This window comes from Salmo salar, chromosome ssa17 (genome assembly GCF_905237065.1).
Source record: "Salmo salar chromosome ssa17, Ssal_v3.1, whole genome shotgun sequence".
Classification (NCBI taxonomy): domain Eukaryota; kingdom Metazoa; phylum Chordata; class Actinopteri; order Salmoniformes; family Salmonidae; genus Salmo; species Salmo salar.
Genome location: NC_059458.1, coordinates 51,284,822 through 51,303,761, shown reverse-complemented (window position 1 = coordinate 51,303,761; position 18,940 = coordinate 51,284,822). Strand labels below are relative to the sequence as shown.

At 44.7% G+C, this 18,940-nt stretch overlaps 1 protein-coding gene across 8 annotated transcripts in view; it reads left to right on the top strand.

The window, feature by feature from the left end:
• Positions 1–4,913: 4,913 nt before the first annotated feature.
• Positions 4,914–18,940, top strand: part of LOC106576024 (regulator of nonsense transcripts 2) — a 24,898-nt gene continuing 10,871 nt past the window's right edge. For 3 of the 8 annotated variants that reach the window (XM_014152831.2, XM_014152830.2, XM_014152823.2), the window contains exons 1-20: positions 4,931–5,013; positions 5,810–6,194; positions 6,315–7,094; positions 7,274–7,434; positions 7,633–7,821; positions 7,916–8,071; positions 8,257–8,340; positions 8,553–8,656; positions 8,813–8,898; positions 9,178–9,286; positions 9,440–9,553; positions 10,720–10,836; positions 11,368–11,553; positions 13,204–13,407; positions 14,171–14,446; positions 14,630–14,813; positions 17,698–17,858; positions 18,280–18,384; positions 18,449–18,547; positions 18,645–18,818. In XM_014152831.2, the coding sequence (XP_014008306.1) occupies positions 4,989–5,013; positions 5,810–6,194; positions 6,315–7,094; positions 7,274–7,434; positions 7,633–7,821; positions 7,916–8,071; positions 8,257–8,340; positions 8,553–8,656; positions 8,813–8,898; positions 9,178–9,286; positions 9,440–9,553; positions 10,720–10,836; positions 11,368–11,553; positions 13,204–13,407; positions 14,171–14,446; positions 14,630–14,813; positions 17,698–17,858; positions 18,280–18,384; positions 18,449–18,547; positions 18,645–18,818 (3,699 nt within the window). In that variant the 5' untranslated portion in view covers positions 4,931–4,988. Of the gene's footprint in view, positions 5,014–5,160; positions 5,252–5,809; positions 6,195–6,314; positions 7,095–7,273; positions 7,435–7,632; positions 7,822–7,915; positions 8,072–8,256; positions 8,341–8,552; positions 8,657–8,812; positions 8,899–9,177; positions 9,287–9,439; positions 9,554–10,719; positions 10,837–11,367; positions 11,554–13,203; positions 13,408–14,170; positions 14,447–14,629; positions 14,814–17,697; positions 17,859–18,279; positions 18,385–18,448; positions 18,548–18,644; positions 18,819–18,940 lie in introns of those variants that run through there. The other 5 variants (XM_014152825.2, XM_014152824.2, XM_014152826.2 and 2 more) reach the window with 5 other exon arrangements.

The following is an 18,940-nucleotide window of genomic DNA, read 5'->3' as shown; positions in this document are numbered from 1 at the left end:
AACGTTTATTCATCGCATTCAGGTTTGATTGGCTTACACGAAAAGCGTTGTAGTGTTTGAACCAATCGTGTTTTAGAGAATGTATTGACGTTGGGTAAAATCTTCGCTGTGGTCCCTTTGTCCGAAACCTCATCCTGGGCACCTGATTGGCTACTAATTGCCACGTCCCCAAATTTGAGTAAATCTTTCTAGAACTGTCATCATTCGCTGAAGTTTACATGTTTTGCAGTTGCTGTTGAACATTGGATAAAATAGGAATATATGTAAAGTTAACATGTTCTTCTCTCCATCTCTCTCTCTCTCCATCTCTCAGTCTATCTATCAGTCATCAGTCTTGAGTGGACCTGACAACTTTAACGAGCTAGCTTCAGTGTCTTGAACAAGACCTAAATCTATGCAGCTGATTAAGTATTACATTTATGGGGAGATGGATATGGTAGAGGGTAAATTAATTAATTAATTTACAGTATAATAAATGTTGTTTAACATTTGGGTTTGAGCTTTTGTGGCATTAAATGTCGCCCTAACATGAATTGTTAAGTGTAACTAAAATGCTATATCCAGTAGTAGAAATAATAGATTAAGCTATGTCGAGAATACAGTACTTAAATACACAGTACAAAACCCCCATGTCAAAAAAACAAAACAGAGTACAGAATATAAATATATATGTATGTGAATGGTGTGTACACTGAGTAAAGGAACACCTTCCTCATATTGAGTTTCACCCCCCCTTTTGGCCTCAGAACAACCTCAATTTGTCCGGGCATAGACTCTACAAGGTGTTGAAAACATTCCACAGGGATGCTGGCTCATTCTTCCCACCATTGTGTCAAGTTGGCTGTTTTTTTATTTAACCTTTATTTAACTAGGCAAGTCAGTTATGAACAAATTCCTATTTACAATGACAGCCTACACCAGCCAAACCCGGACAATGCTGCGCCAATTGTGCACTGCCATATGGGACTCCCAATCACTGCAAGTTGTGAAACAGCCTGGTTTTGAACCAGGTTGTCTGTAGTGACGCCTCTAGCATTACAATGCAGTGCCATAGACCTCTGCGCCACTCGGGAGCCTTTTGGGTGGTGGACCATTTGTTATACAAGCGGGATACTGTTCTTGACACAAACTGGTATGCCTGGCACCTACTAGATGAACAAAAATATAAACACAACATGTAAAGTGTTGGTCCAATGTTTCATGAGCTGAAATAAAATATTCCAGAAATGTTCCATACACACAAAAAAAGCTTATTTCTCTGAAATATTGTGCACAAATTTGTTTACATCCCTGTTAGTGAGCATTTCTCCTTTGTCAAGAAAATGAAAGGTGTGGCATATCAATAAAATGATTAAACAGCATTTTTACCTTGTGCTGGGGACAATAGAAAGGCCACTGTAAAATGTGCAGTTTTGTCACACAACACAATGCTACAGATGTCTCAAGTTTTGAGGGAGCTTGCAATTGGTATGCTGGCCACAAGAATGTCCACCAGAGTTGTTGCCAGATAATTAAATGTTTAGTTCTCTACCATAACGTTGTTTTAGGGAATTTGGTAGTGGGTCCAACTGGACTCACAACTGCAGACCATGTACTCCCAGTCATGTGAAATCCATAGATAAGGGCCTAATGAATTTATTACAAATGACTGATTTCCTTATATGAACTAGTAACTCATTCAAATCTTTGAAATTGTTGCATGTTGCGTTAATATTTTTGTTCAGTATGGCCTGAAGATAGACGTTGTTTATCAGTTTCTCGGTTCCAGCTTTGATGCCCCTGTACTGTCTCCATCTTCTAGATGTTAGTGGGGTGAACAGGCTACTCTTGATGGTACATCTGTATAAGTTCCTGAGGGTCTTAGGGGCCAAGACAAATTTCTTCAGCTTCCTGAAGTTGAAGAGGCGCTGTTGCGCCTTCTTCACCAAGCTGTCTGCGTGAAGGGACCATTTCAGGTTCTCAGTGATGTGCACGCAGAGGAACTTGAAGCTTTTGACCATCTCCACTGTGGCTCCCTTCGGTGTGGATGGGGGCGTGCTCTCTCTGCCGTTTCCTGTAGTCCATGATCAGCTCCTTCATTATGTTGACGTTGAGAAAGAGGTTATTTTCCTGGCACCAATCCACCAGGGCTCTCACCTCCTCCCTGTAGGCCAGGGTTCCCCAACAGGCAGCCCGCAGGCCAAATTGGGCCCGCAGGTGATTATATTTAGCTCCCTAAGTTATCTCTATCTCCAAGTTATCTCTATCTTAAACATCTGGACCGGCAGTAGCGACCTGTCATTCAGGGCCGGTGGGGCAGAGACCGACCTGTTTTGAGCCCCACCTGTTTAGCTAAAACAATATATTGATTATTTTTTGTTCCTGTTTTGGATGGTATTTTGGCATTAATACATGTCACCTACCAGTTTGCAAACAATGTATTAAAAAAATTATAATTGAGTTAGTAAAGCCACATACAAACATGGTCTCTGTTTTGCTTTTTTGAATAAGGCAGCTCCAAAATGCAGGTGTTTCAGCCTAGCTCGGTGCTTTCCGTGGTGGTGGGACAGCCAGCGGAAAATACAGAGCGTAGGGGTTGGTAATGTTCTCTAGTTGCGCCATGATTGCCTCAGTGTTCTGACACTCATGGGGACACTACGTCACAGCAACATCTACGGGGAGAGCTCAAATATTCAAGCCCCTTGGGTGCTGCCATAGAGTTAAATCAGAAATGCCCATCCAAGAAGGCTCAAGGTCATTGGCTACAGATAAAATTATATCAAAGTTTTTCAATTTAACTAGGCAAGTCAGTTAAAAACAAATTCTTATTTACAATGACAGCCTACCAGGGAACTGCCTTGTTCAGGGGCAGAACGACAGATTTTTACGTTGTCAGCTTGGGGATTCGATCCAGCAACTTTTTGATTACTGGCCCAACGCTCTAACCACTAGAATACCTGCCACCCCAAAATCACATTATATCTACCATAGCTTTGATTGGACCTATCATGTCAACATCATACATTCAAAATCTTAGCTAGCAACCTAGACAAGCAGTCATCATCATGAATCACCTCAACAATCTACTGGAAAATCCTTTTCAATCCAACATTGGAAATCGCAACTTCAACAATGAGTGGTTTGGAAGGAATCAGTGGCTAACTGCAAGCGTTGCAAAGCAATCACTAGACTGCTATTCATCAGTGTAAAGGGTGTGTGGTCCAAGCCTGGGTTTAAGGGTCTCTTTTCCAAGCTTAAATGGATAAACATTCAACACCATGGGTAAGAAAAGGTTGAATACATTGGCCCAGCCGTCAATCCAGCATGACTTCTGCCCTGTTCAAAACATCCGGAAACTCGGAACTGGGAAATCTCAGACTTCAGTGAGTTCAAGACAACTGGGAACTCGGAAAAAACAAGCTCCGACTGGGAAAATATGTTTTGAACGGTGATCCAACTCTGAATTCCAAGTCGGGAACTCAGGCCTATTTCTAGAGCTCCGACCTGAAGATTGCTGATGTCATGATTTAACCTTGTTTTTCTGAGTTTCCAGTTGTCTTGAAAGCACCATAAATCCAGAGGATGACTTTCCTGTTCAACTGAGCACAGCACAACAAGTTGAGTCCAAAAATATATTGTATGCTGCTGCATAAATGATGTAAAATGCCAGGGAGATATGTATACGGTAGCTAAGAAAGTAATACTCAGTGTAAGTTGTGTAGCAAGCTGTTAGTAGCCCATGTGCCTCACCGTAATTATTTGGTCCCTTTCCTCCTCATAACTTGGCCTACTGTTCTGATTTGGTGGTGAACATGTAGCCTAAAGCCTGTTTAAGAGAAATGCAATAATTGAATATTGTAAGAGCTTTCATTGTCTGCTTACATGCCCTCTTTATTTAGCTTACGGTTCTGACTTGGTATACAGGGAGAATACTGTAAGAACGGCCCATGTTTTGAATTCTGTCGCTGTATATTTCAAAAGTTCTGAACAAATAGTTATATTGACTACGTCCGTCCTAGCTCGCTCATTAATGTTTTAATCGAAATTACTGATGGCCTCTTATCCGCTCGTAGTCCCCTAATGCCATCATTTGTACATCTCAATTGTCAGTAGAATCCACATTTGTTTTAGCAAGTCATCCATATCAGCTATGTTTTTGTTAAAGGCAGTAAATTATGCTTTGCCCCACCAAGATTTACATGCTAAAATCGCCAGTGGACCTGTAAAGCAGATCCCCTGAATGTTCTCTCCATAGAATTTGTTCTCTTATCAGTAATAGATCAGGGGAAACTGACAAGAGAGAGGAAACCTTTATAGACTATTGAAACCATAACACATTTATATAAATGTATATAATGGATAATAGGATGATTCATGAATATTTATAATATTTCTTACCATTAGTTTTGTTTTCTATAATGCATGTAGAGATCTGACAGTAAAGTGAAAAATAAAACATGATAACCAAATATTTATCAGTGAAGACTGAACCAAAATAAATCTCTACCCACAGCAGGTAGCTTAGCGTTAAGAGTGTTAGGTCAATAACCAAAACATCGCTGGTTTGAATCTCCGAGCCGATTAGGTGAAAAATCTGAAGATGTGCCTTTGAGCAAGGATAATTGACAAAGGATAAAAGCATATTGCTCATGTAAGTCTGCTAAATGACTGAAATGTTATGTGTGTATATATACATAATTGACTGGAACTCTCGGCTGCAACTGTTGCTCCAGCAGACACAACAGAGACAACACTCCCTAATGTCATCTGCGACATTGCCTGTCTGAATTAATGAATACATAACTCAGTTATATCATTTGTGTAGGTAAACTATTATCTATTGATAAAATATTCCTTAAAAAATATTTTAAATATATTCGATCTGCATATCGATTCAATAAACAAAGAAGATTAGGCCTACATTTCCTTTCAGGCAGAATGTTTGGTGCTCAATCAAAGGGGTCCTTTCCCGCACAAGGAAATCATTTTTACTTATTAACACAAGTCTGATGTTTATGTTGACAGAAATCGAAGGTAATAATGTGTTTTAGACTATATTCTATAATGAACGACATGTAATGATTACTAATATATATATTGCCGCTTATTTTTGGTTTATGCAGACGATTGACATCGACGATCTTAGTGCTCGCGGGCTACCAAGCCATTTGTTTACCTCTATTCAAGCCGAAGCGGCCTAACAACAGTTAGCTAGCTAACGCGTTAGCAACGTAACGTTGGCTTAGTGTGTGCTGTTTTGTCGACACTTGTGGTAAAAAAAAATTTGTTTACACGTTATTGCATTGTTCTAAAATGATTGTACGTAATCGTCGTAATTTAGCAATTGTACAGCTAACGGTTCTTACCTAACCGTTGTGTGTTCAGCAAGTTGCCATGCTATGTTAGGCTAGCTATACGTGCGTCGTAGGTAAGACAATGTCAACATAGCTAACGTTTCCTTAACAACACTATCAAATAAATGCGATTTAAGAGGGGGGGGCATTTTATAACGTTACCTATATAGCTAGATATGGTAGTTCGCGGATATTAGAAAAATAACTAGTTAGCTGAGTTATTGGAATGTTCAATCACTGACATTTAATCTTATGACGCTTTCACCAACGGCAGGCTAAAACTTTTAGCGGCTCGACCAGTCACAGCACAGCTAGTATTGTTATATCGACATTTTGTGATGCGTGTGTAGCTAGCAATGTGAATTAGCCAATGTTATGATCAGCGAATATTAACGTTAAGTCAAAGTGTATGTTATTAACTAGGCTTGCCTAGCTCTGATATGTGTAACACTGCTAATGAGAATGACTCAATTTAGTTTTTTGTTTTTCTAGAATGCCTGCTGAGGGCAAGAGATCATTAAACATGGATGAGAAAGAGGTGAGCTCCTTTAGTAACAAGGAGAAAGACAGGGATGGTGATAGACGGCCCGCCTCCTCCCGGGATAAAGTGAAGGATGAGGCAAAGATGAGTGGCAAGAAAGATATTGGTAAGGCTGCAGAGGAAAAGCGGAGGCGGCTTGAGGAAGACAAAAGAAAGAAGGAAGAAAAAGAGCGGAAACGGAAAGAGGAGGAGAAACAGAAGGCAGAGGAGGAGCAGAGGAAGAAGGAGGAAGAAGAGAAGAAGCAGCAGGAGGAGCAGGAGAGGAAAGTTCAGGAGGAGGAGGCCAAGAGACAGCGTGAAGAGGAGGCAGCTCAACTCAAGTAAGAGCTCAGGGGAGGAACCACTATAATAATGTATCATGTTCTACTGTAGGTGCTCTCAACATCATGAACTTTGTGTATGGTCAGTATTTTGATTCTCCATCTTTCTTCCCACTCCAGGGAGAAGGAGGAGGGCCACCAGCTCCACCAGGAGGCCTGGGAGCGCCATCAGTGCCGGAAGGAGCTTCGCGTCCGCAACCAGAACGCCCATGAGGGCCGTCCCGAGGAGACCTTCTTTAGCCGCCTTGACTCCAGCTTGAAGAAGAACACAGCCTTTGTCAAGAAGCTGCGCACGCTCACCGAGCAGCAGCGCGATGCCCTCTCCAACGACTTTGGCTCACTAAACCTCAGCAAGTACATCGGCGAGGCGGTGGGCTCTGTGGTGGAGGCCAAGCTGAAGATCTCTGACGTGGGCTGCGCCGTGCACCTGTGCTCCCTCTTCCACCAGCGCTACGCCGAATTTGCCCCACTGCTCCTCCAGGCCTGGAAAAGGCACTTTGAGGCACGCAAGGAAGAGAAGGCACCCAACGTGAGCAAGCTGCGCACCGACCTGCGCTTCATCGCAGAGCTCACCATCGTAGGCCTGTTCACGGACAAGGAGGGCCTGTCACTCATCTACGAGCAGCTGAAGAGCATCATCGGGACAGACCGCGAGACACACACGCATGTGTCAGTGGTCATCAGCTTCTGTAAGCACTGCGGGGACGACATCGCGGGCCTGGTGCCTCGCAAGGTGAAGGCTGCACGGGAGAAGTTTGGCCTGGCCTTCCCTCCCAGCGAGATCATCAACACAGAGAAGCAGCAGCCCTTTCAGAACCTTCTGAGGGAGTACTTCACCTCGCTCACCAAGCACCTGAAGAAGGACCACCGCGAGCTGCAGAACATTGAGAGGCAGAACAGGTGATGGGGCCTAGGTTACTTGGAGAAACTTTTCTCCATGACCTATCTCACTTCTTCTCTTGTATTATTGATTTCAGTGTATACTCCTGCCACAGTACATGACAATTTGCCTATTTGAGTAACATGCTAAATGTGTTTGCGTGTACATACTGACAGCTCCATGTTTTTTCTCCCTCCAGGCGTATCCTCCACTCCAAAGGGGAGCTGAGTGAGGACAGACACAAGCAGCATGAGGAGTTTGCCACGTCCTACCAGAAGCTGCTGGCTAACACCCAGTCTCTGGCCGACTTTCTGGATGAGAACATGCCAGAGCTTCCACTGGACAAGACTGTGCAGGAAGGTAAAGAGTAACAACCCTTGTATACTGTTTATTACTTTGTTATAGGAACAATGTAAAGACTGAGCTTTTTGTTGTACTTTTGGGTGATTTGTGTTATAAAGCCACATTGTTATCATATTTTATTGCTGTTGGTTATATGTAGCCTACAGTCTTTGGTGTCTGTGTAACTAGCCGTCTCCTTTCCTCTCTGTGTAATAGAGCACGGCCCTGGCATTGACATCTTCACCCCTGGGAAGCCCGGAGAGTATGACCTGGAGGGGGGCATCTGGGAGGACGAGGATGCCAGGAACTTCTACGAGAACATGGTGGACCTGAAGGCCTTCGTCCCCGCCATCCTGTTCAAAGATAACGAGAAGGGCAAGGACAAAGAGGAGGCTGCTGCTAAAGGTACAGCCACCTACACATATGCACGCATGCAGACTCACACAGACACTCAGGCTGTCTGACTGAGCCTGCTCTTGTTGCTGTGTCCTTTCCTCAGAGGCTAAAGATGCTGCGGCCACCACAGAGGAGTTGGAGTTGGAGCTCGAGGCTCTAGACATCGCTGATGACCCTCTGGAGCTGGATGGACCTGACGAGGCAGAGAACGAGGCAGAGCTCGCCAAAAAGCTGTTGGACGAGCAAGGTAAAGATGAAGGTATTCTCTATCCACCCACCAGCCACCAAGCAGCACACACCACCCAGCGCTTTGCACACCCAGCTTTCCATTTTGACAAAGACAACAAGAGGGTGGCAATAATCTAATATCTACAACCTCTGGATAAAGGAACCATGTTGGTTATTGACATGGACAGTGTCTTGGTGTTTGTGTGTCTTTTCCAGGGATCAAGTTAGGGTATGAGAGAGGTCAGGGAAACAGAGCTAGGGCCCACTCATGGGTGCTCAGGGCCAATCAACTAAACAGAGGTGTGTTGCTGAGCATGTGGAAACCAGACAGTCATTCACAAGGTTTCTAATATACCACATGTATCAACCCCGTTCCTAGGCTTATACCTATGCTATGGCTTTGCTCTTTCTGTTTCTGTCGGTGAGTGACTCTTAAGTTCGCTAAGGAGCTATTTGGAGCATGACTTTGTTGTATACATGTTTGACTGTGTCCTCCCTGTTTCTGTATGAAGAACAAGAGGATGAGGAGGCAAGCACCGGGTCCCATCTGAAGCTCATCGTGGACGCCTTCATCCAGCAGCTTCCCAACTGTGTCAACAGAGACCTCATAGACAAGGCAAGGAGAGAACACACACCTTCAGCGTACCAGAAGGATGTATTCCCAGCTTGACAATTTGAGTTTAGCCACAAAGGCAACGATTCACAGTGAATATGGTACTAAGTACACAGTTGTGCAGTGAATTAGTCTGACTGTAGGTGTGTTTGTTCACAGGCTGCCATGGATTTCTGCATGAACATGAACACCAAGTCAAACAGGAGGAAGCTGGTCCGGGCTCTCTTCACCGTTCCCAGACAAAGGTACCACACACACTATAAAGCAGATAGTTCATTTGGAAGGATTGGATCAGGAAGCTGGTCCGGACTCTCTTCACCGTTCCCTGACAAAGCATGCACGCATGCACATGCAGATAGTGAATTTGGAAGGATTTGATCATGTATTGATTTGTGTGGGAATATGTTTTTTCTTTTCTCCCCACTAGGTGGTGCTGTTGCTCCTCATTTAATTTGAAATGGCATAAAGGAAGTCAATGGTACTTATGCTATTGTAAAGCTCATGGTTGTGTTGTGTTCTTCCAGGTTGGATCTGCTGCCCTTTTACTCCCGTCTGGTGGCCACCCTTCACCCCTGCATGTCAGATGTGGCCGAGGACCTGTGCTCCATACTCAAAGGAGACTTCAGGTTCCACGTAGGTCCCAAGACTTTACTACAGCTATTAGCACCTTCCTCGTTGTGTCTTTCATACAGAACCACTGCCTCATTAAAATAGGACTTATACTGAAGGAAACAAACAGTTTTGAAAGAGTTTTTAATACACAATGCTTGTTGTGTTTCCTTGTAGATCCGGAAGAAGGACCAGATCAACATCGAAACAAAAAATAAAACTGTAAGGTTTATCGGGGAGCTGGCCAAGTTCAAGTTGTTCTCAAAAACGGACACTCTGCATTGTCTGAAGGTAGGGGCTGCATCTCTCTCACCAGGAAGCTGTGCTATCGTTAGCTAGGTTTCCATCCAATTGGCGACAGATATTCATGCGACTCTTCTAAAATCTGCATGAAAACAATATTCACATTTTCCTGTACCAAATAAAAAGCAGAAGTTCAATGTTTCCATTTCATTTTTACCTCTACCAATAGTTTTGTCACTAACTGTTGCTATAAATAGGTAACGTGCCCAATCTGGTTTTGGCACATGCTCTCTAGATAACAGTTTGCTGATAAAGTGGACAAGGGTAGGTTATAAGTTATATGGTCCCGCGAGCATGGTGTTTGCAACGCCAGGGTTGTGGGTTCGATTCCCACGGGGGACCCGTATGGGAAGAAAAAAAATGTATGAAATGTATGCATTCACTACTGTAAGTCGCTCTGGATAAGAGCGTCTGCTAAATGACTAAAATGTAAATATGCTGAGATATGGATAAGAGCAATATTATTAAGCAATAAAGCACGAGGGGGTGTGGTATATGGCCATTATACCACCTTAGGCACGACGCATCGTTGCTATTGTAAACTGGTTACCTACTTAATTAGAGCAGTAAAAATTCATGTTTTGTCATACCTGTGGTATATGGTCTGAAATACCACCGCTGTCAGCCAATCAGCATTCAGGGCTCGAACCACACAGTTTATAATTTGTATTTGATAATTGGCAGCCATGCATCAATCATCATGTCACCAGCATTCAAATAACACCTTCGAAGCTCATCACCACCCATCACTTAACCACCATGAAGTTCATCAGAACTTATTTAATCTGCCTATAAACTCTTAGTACATTTCCATGTTGTAGGGGTGGTACAACTTAGCATATCTCGTGACTCCAAATTCACATCAACATGATGGTTTATTATATCAATATTTGCGCATAAAGGAGTTTTCACTGCAAATCTCACATAATTAGTTTTACCGACACAAAATGATCCCACCATGTCGAACTAACAAATTGTTTGTCGACATTTCTGAAATTGTATTGACACTTCCTGTTTCCATCACACCTGTCGTGATAAAAAAAAAAACAATACATGACTTAACTCGCATAAAAACTGTGGATGGAAACGTGATTACTGTTACAATTATTGTGTTACACTGTCATCATGTTACTGTGTGTGTGTGTGTTCTACAGATGCTGCTGTCAGATTTCTCCCATCACCACATAGAGATGGCCTGCACCCTGCTGGAGACCAGTGGACGCTTCCTCTTCAGATCCCCCGACTCCCACCTCCGGACCAGCGTCCTTCTGGTACACACACGCATGCACACACACACACGGCAATGAACGCACGTACGTGTACAACACAGGAGGTTGGTGGAACCTGAATTGGGGAGAACGGGCTCGTGGTAATGACTGGAGCGGAATTTATTTCAAATCCAGGTGTTTGATTCCGTTTCGGCCATTATTATGATCCGTTCTCCCCTCGGCAGCCTCCACGAATGTACAAGCAAACAGACACACACACCCCTCTCAAACACTGTACTGGAATTCCCCTAAGGTTGTGGAGTGCATCCAGAGTCCTGGAGAGAGACCTGTTTTGGCCTTCCTAACTGGTACCAAAATACAGGGTTAAATCTGGTTTATAAAGCTCTATTAATCCAGCTTTATTATCCCTAAATTGCTTTTGGACGAGGTTATTCATGTCGCATGCACAGCTGCCATATTTTCTAGGTTACGTTTGGCAAGATAATAAGACAACACGCCTTTTTTGAGGGCTTTTAGCTGCGTTCTGGGCTATATTGAATGGCTCACTTGTTTTTGTATGTTTGCGTGTCTTAGGAGCAAATGATGCGTAAGAAGCAGGCGCAGCACCTGGATGCTCGCTACGTGACCATGGTGGAGAACGCCTACTACTACTGCAACCCCCCGCCCATGGAGAAGACTGTCAGGAAGAAGAGGCCCCCGCTGCAGGAGTACATCCGCAAACTGCTCTACAAGGACCTCTCCAAGGTCACCACGGAGAAGGTATGAAGATTTTACATTTGAGTCATTTAGCAGACGCTCTTATCCAGTGCAACTTAAGAGTTAGTGCATTCATCTTAAGATACAGTGAGCTCCAAAAGCTATGAGGTTAAAGTGCAGACTGTCGACTATAATTTGAGGGTATTTTGCTCCATATCGGGTGAACCGTTTAGAAATGACGGCAGTTTGTACATAGTCCCTTCGTTTTATGGGACCAAAGGTATTGGGTCAAATTCACTATGTGTATTAAAATAGTCAAAAGTATTTGATCCCATATTCCTAGCACACAATGGCTGTACAAACTTGTTGGATGCTTCTGCTGTGTTTCAGATTATTTTGTGCCAAATAGAAATTAATGGTGTGTCATTTTGGAGTCATTTTTATTGTAAATAAGAATAGAATGTGTTTCTAAACACTTCTACATTTAATGTGGATGCTACCATGGTTACGGATAATCCTGAATGAATCGTAGTGAGTGTGATGAGTACAGATGAGTACAGATGCACGAATATTATACCCCCCAAGACATGCTAACACCTCACGATTACAATAACAGCGGAGGTTATCATTTTTGGGGGACTATGATATATAGGCCTCTGTAACTTTCTGTGGCCTCAGCGGTCTAAAGTGCCTGAGGCGTCTCTACAGACCAGGTTCGATCCCAGGCTGGGTCATCACCGGCCATGACCGGGAGTCCCATAGGGCGGCGCACAATTGGCCCAGCGTCATCCGGGTTAGGGGAGGGTTTGGCCGGGGTGGCTTTACTTGGCTTATCGCGCTCTAGTGACTCCTTGTGGCGGGCCGGGCGCCTGCAGGCTGACTTTGGTGCAGCTGGTTTCCGGGTTAAGCGGGTGGGTGTTAATGAGCGTGGTTTGGCGGGTCGTGTTTCGGAGGACACATGACTCGACCATCGTCTCTCCCGAGCCCGTTGGGGAGTTGCAGCGATAAGACAAGATCGTAATTGGATATCACGAAAAAGAGGGTAAAAAATATTAAACTTTCTGTGTAACGCTTTTGATACTTTGTAGAGTCCATGCCGCGACAAATTGAGGCTTTTTTGAGGCCAAAAGGGGGTGCAACTCAATATTAGGAAGGTGCTGCTTTCAGACTCGTATTATACTGCTCTATTTGTATACTTGCCCCCCATTCTCCCCTTCCCCAATATACATGTAAATATTGGACTATAAATTGTGCCTTCCTGTATTATCCTTATGCTAAAATGTATTATTCTATTCTACAGACATTTACTTTATGTTCGTGTTCTTTTATTATTTCTTATTCTTGTTGCATTTTCGAGAAGTAACCTGCAAGTTAGCATTTGGTTGGACGATGAATACCATACGTATGCCGTACATATACGACTAATAAAACTTGAAACTAGTAAGGGAGGAAAAAAGTCAAGTGCGAGTGTTAGTTCATGGTGCCTCATTTATACAGTCACTGGCTTATGCATATTCATCATAACACTATAGAGAGATATGAGGGGGAAAAAGAGGTGTGATTTCCCCCCCGATTAGTCTTGATTTTCTTTAACATACAAAACCACAACAGAAGTATCACAAACACCTGCCAATTATCATCTTACCTCTCCCTTCTCGTTCTCTGCTTCCTTGTCTCCCTCGTTTCCGTCCTCTTCTCTCCTCCCTCCCCTAGGTGTTGAGGCAGATGCGTAAACTCCCCTGGCAGGACCCAGAGTCTAAAGGCTACCTGATCTGCTGCATGGTCAACATCTGGAACGTCAAGTACAACAGCATCCACTGTGTGGCCAACCTGCTGGCCGGCCTTGTGGCCTACCAGGAGGACGTGGGCATCCACGTGGTGGACGGGGTTCTGGAGGACATCCGCCTGGGAATGGAGGTGAGCACCATGGGAGGGGGTGGGAAGGGGAAGGCAAGCCCAGGGTGGTGAGCTGTTGAGGTGAGGACCGGGGAAGGGGATCTTGTTGGAGTCAGGCCCAGATTCAAGAGTTCATTCTTGGATGTCAGGGCCATGTGAAGAGCCCTAGCAGGAGAGATTGATGGTATGTTTCTTATGACTTGAATGATTGATTGTTGAGGCTACGTGTTGTATACCGTGTGAACAGGCTGCATGTTAGGTTCATGTGGGTAAAGTCTTCCCTGGGGCTTCATATTTATGGTGTTTCTGAGCACAGAGGCACTCAACTTCAACACCTCTCTGTCTATCCATCTCACCTGCTTTCTCTCCTCTCTGTCTATCCATCTCACCTGCTTTCTCTCCTCTCTGTCTATCCATCTCACCTGCTTTCTCTCCTCTCTGTCTATCCATCTCACCTGCTTTCTCTCCTCTCTGTCTATCCATCTCACCTGCTTTCTCTCCTCTCTGTCTATCCATCTCACCTGCTTTCTCTCCTCTCTGTCTATCCATCTCACCTGCTTTCTCTCCTCTCTGTCTATCCATCTCACCTGCTTTCTCTCCTCTCTGTCTATCCATCTCACCTGCTTTCTCTCCTCTCTGTCTATCCATCTCACCTGCTTTCTCTCCTCTCTGTCTATCCATCTCACCTGCTTTCTCTCCTCTCTGTCTATCCATCTCACGCCCTTTTCTCCTCTGCCCCCCCTCCCCCCTCCATTGTCGCTCCTTCTCCCCCTCTCCTTTGCAGGTGAACCAGCCCAAGTTCAACCAGCGTCGAATCAGCAGTGCCAAGTTCCTGGGGGAGCTCTACAACTACCGCATGGTGGAGTCAGCGGTCATCTTCCGCACCCTCTTCTCCTTCATCTCGTTCGGGGTGAACCCGGACGGCGGCCCCAGCCCCCTGGACCCCCCCGAGCACCTGTTCCGCATTCGCATGGTCTGCACCCTGCTGGACACCTGCGGACAGTACTTTGACCGCGGCTCCAGCAAGAGGAAGCTGGACTGCTTCCTCATCTACTTCCAGGTCAGTCGGTATGACCGTTTGACCTCTCCTTATTTCAATCCTCTCAGCCTCTGTCTCTCGCTCTCTTACTCTCTTTCTTTCCTTTAAGAAGCATTTTGATACTGTTGTGACATAATGTCAATTACATTCATTTATTACAAGACTGTCCCTAAATTCTGATGTGGTGTTGTCTGTCCTCTCCAGAGGTATATCTGGTGGAAGAAGAGTGTGGAGGTGTGGAGTGCAGAGCACCAGTTCCCCATCGACATTGACTACATGATCAGTGACACCCTGGAGCTGCTCCGACCAAAGATGAGGCTCTGCATCTCTCTGGAAGACTCCGCACGACAGGTCACCGAGCTGGAGAGGGAGTTCCTCGTTAAACTGGGTAAGAGACCGAGTGAGATTGACACACAGGAACGCATGCATAAGGGCACACACACATGTACGCGCACACCACAACAAGGTTGTTAAAGATCCTTGTCATACGTCAGTCCCCCAGATGTGTGTGTGTGTGTGCCTGCAGGCCTCGGAAATGTATTTGTGTTTCTGTAGCAGCTAGCTCCTTGGGTTGGCCCAGTCCTGCTCTCTGTCCTCCCTGCTGAGCAACATTCCCCTGTGTGTAGGAGGGTGCTTCAGCTCTGGGCACTCTGTCTGTCTGTCAGACAGGTCTAATTCCCTAATAACACACATACCTGGCCCTCTCACACACAAACACACAGCAGTCAGACCTGCCTGTGCTGTAGACTGCCACTTAAAAACACTCACTCTTAAGTCTGGACGAATACATATTTTCTCAAGTAAGAGGAATATTAATCAATACCTGAGTAAAACCCCAATGACAAGATATGCGAATATATCGTCAAATATATCGTTGCCCTATTGCACCTGCTGTTCTAATGTGGCACAATACTGAAAGTGTTTCTTTAACTGAAATGCTCATTTGTAGTGCTCTCTGAACAGTTGATCAGTATCTGATGGAGAGCAAAGAGATGCACAGAGATAAAAACACAATCAAGAGACAGACAGGATGTAGATAATGAAATACCCTGAGAGACTTAGAGGAGGAAGAGGGAAGCATTCATTTTGCAGGTGTAATGGACATTCAACAAGCACAGCACTTATACAAATGACTGATGATTGGCTGAGAGAAACTGATTATAAAATGATTGTGGGGGCTGTTCTTGTTAGACTTCAGTGCAGCTTTTGACATTATTGATCATAGTCTGCTGCTGGAAAAACGTATGTGTTATGGCTTTGCTATAATGTGGATAAAGAGTTACTACTTCTAACAAAACACAGAGGGTGTTCTTTAATGGAAGCCTCTCAAATATAATAGAATCAGGAATTCCCCAGGGTAGCTGTTTAGGCCCCTTGATTTTTAAAATATAAATAAAATACACGTCAGCTACTACAGCGACTGAAATGACTGCAACACTCAACAAAGAGCTGCAGTTAGAGTGGGTGGCAAGGAATAAGTTAGCCCTAAATATGTCTAAAACTAAAAGCATTGTATTTGGAACAAAACACTCACTAAACCTTAAACCTCAACAAAATCTTGTAATAAATAATGTGGAAATTGTGCAAGTTGAGATGACTAAACTGCTTGGAGTAACCCTAGATTGTAAACTGTCATGGTCAAAACATATATTGATGCAGTAGTAGCTAAGATGGGGAGAAGTCTGTCTATAATAAAGCAGTGCTCTGTCTTCTTAACAACACTATCAACAAGGTAGGTCCTACAGGCCCTAGTTTTGTTGCACCTTCACTACTGTTCAGTCGTGTGGTCAGGTGCCACAAAAAAGGACTTAGGAAAATTGCAATTGGCTCAGAACAGGGCAGCACGGCTGGCCCTTGGATGTACACAGAGAGATAACATTAACAATATGCATGTCAATCTCTCCTGGCTCAAAGTGGAGGAGAGATTGACTTCATCACTACTTGTATTTGTGAGAGGTATTGACATGTTGAATGCACCGTGCTGTCTGTTTAAACTACTAGCACACAGCTCAGACACCCATGCATACCCCACAAGACATGTCACAAGAGGTCTCTTCACAGTCTCCAAGTCCAGAACAGACTATGGGAGGCACACAGTACTACATAGAGTCATGACTACATGGAACTCTATTCCACATCAAGTAACTGACGCAAGCAGTACAATTTGATTTTAAAAACAGATTAAAAAACACCTTATGGAACAGCGGGGACTGTGAAGCAACACAAACATTGGCACAGATACATGCGTACACACACAGGATAACATACGTACTATACATACACATGGATTTAGTACTGGAGATATGTGGTAGGGGTGGAGTAGGGGCATGAGGGCACACAGTGTGATGTGAAATCTGTGAATGTATTGTAATGTTTTTAAAATTGGATAAACTGCCTTAATTTTGCTGGACCCCAGGAAGAGTAGCTGCTGCCTTGGCAGCAGCTAGTGGGGATCCATAATAAATACAAATACAAATATATCCTGACTCACAGAACGAGTAGTCAGCTGTATTAACACACACAGAGCATTGTTCAAGGTTTCAAGGTGTTGACATGGAATGTGAGAGAACGCTTTCAAAAACCCTGTGCGTGTGTGTGTGTGTGTGTGTGTGTGTGTGTGTGTACTGTGTGTCTGTGTACTGTGTGTGTTCTGAGTGATTGATGAGGGTGACATAAGCCACAGGCTGTACAGTGGCCTCATTGTTGTACCTTTCATCCTTTAACCAAGATAAGGCAATGTTGGCATTCCTCTGCCTCTGTTGAAGCCCGCTTAACTAAGTTCTACTGCTTAGCAGCATCTCTTAACTACACACCTATCTGCTCCTCTACTGCTCTCAGCTCGTCAGGCTTCTGAAGTTATATTCATGGCCTCCAAGCACTATGTTGAAGCACCTGTTTTAGTTTCACCATGAATGTCACAGTGACTTGTATTTCCTGCAGTTCCTGTTTCTGTTTCTAAATGGGCTTGTTGTTTGCGTTAATCTGTCCTCACTCCTGGACATACTTCAAGTAGTTTAGGATATTATCTGTGGTAAATGTCTATGCTTTCTGTATAATCTGATTTATTATGGAACGAGCCAGGGTAAAGCCTGTTCAGAACATGGAGCGGTGGCTCACGAGAGGAGCTTGATACCAAGGACTGTAATCAACGACTATTATTCAAATGATTTAGCGTTTTCTCTTGATCTCTTGCTTCAAGACTTAGTCTTGCAACCTGACGTTGCGCCGTTCTAATAAAGATGTGTGTGCGCGCATACGTTTGTGCCCTGCAGGACTGGCCATGGATGGGCAGAAGGACGGCCGGCCCTCCAGTGCCATGGGGAGTGAAGGCGAGGCTCTAGACGAGGATGACGATGATGACGACGAAGAGGGAGGGGCGGACACAGAGGAGCAGTCTGGCAATGAGAGCGAGATGAACGAGCCAGAGGAAGAAGTGATTATGTCAATCTTTTATTCATGGGCATCAGACCATTCATTGCACGTCTAAGATACAAGTCTCTCATAATAGGTGCATACTAGATCACTCACTCATTCCCTCATCCATTTATTCATTCATTTGGCCCTCATCCCTAGTTTCGTAGGGGCAAACTTGAGGACGGACGCCCAGTCCTAAGCAGGATACTGTATAAGGAAGTGGGTCATCTTGTGCGGCTAGATTGATGTGTTGACTCCACGGTCAGAAAAGCGTGACGGGTCAACGTTCTGTAACTCTTTGTTCTTCCTTCATAAATCAACTCTATCATGCCAGGCCTACCCCTCCCTAGCTCTCCTGGTTTAGTGTTCTTTCTACCTTCCACAAGCTAGCACACAATCACACACACCCCCCCCTTCTAAGAACCCATTGTGTGTTCCAGGAAGGGTCTGAGAATGAGGAAGAGGAGCGGGAGGAAGAAGAGGAGGAGAACACTGACTATCTGACCGACTCCAACAAAGAGAACGAGACAGACGAGGAGAACAATGTAAGAAGATGTTATGGGGGAGGGGGAGAGAGGTTATTGTGTTACTGACAGCCTTGTCCTGTAGGAGGTAACCATCCGTGGTGGCGGTCTGAAGCATGTGGCATGTGCGGAGGATGAGGACTTCATCCAGGCTCTGGACAAGATGATGCTGGAGAACCTGCAGGTACAGTATCTCTCCTATTCTCTCAGTTCACTATGTCTGTACTACTTTTGTTAAATAAATGGGTATTAACAGGGGTGGTGTCTGCGTGTGTGTGTAGCAGCGGAGCGGGGAGGCGGTGAAGGTGCACCAGCTGGACGTGGCCATCCCCCTGCAGCTGAAGAGCCAGCTGAAGAAAGGCCCTGGAGGACCCGTCTGCTCTGGAGAGGGGGACGCAGACATCTCAGACACCATGCAGTTTGTCATGCTCACACGCAAGGGCAACAAGCAGCAGGTACACACACACACACACACACACACACACACACACACACACACACACACACACACACACACACACACACACACACACACTGAGTATGGACACGCATACACAGAGTATGAACACACACACAG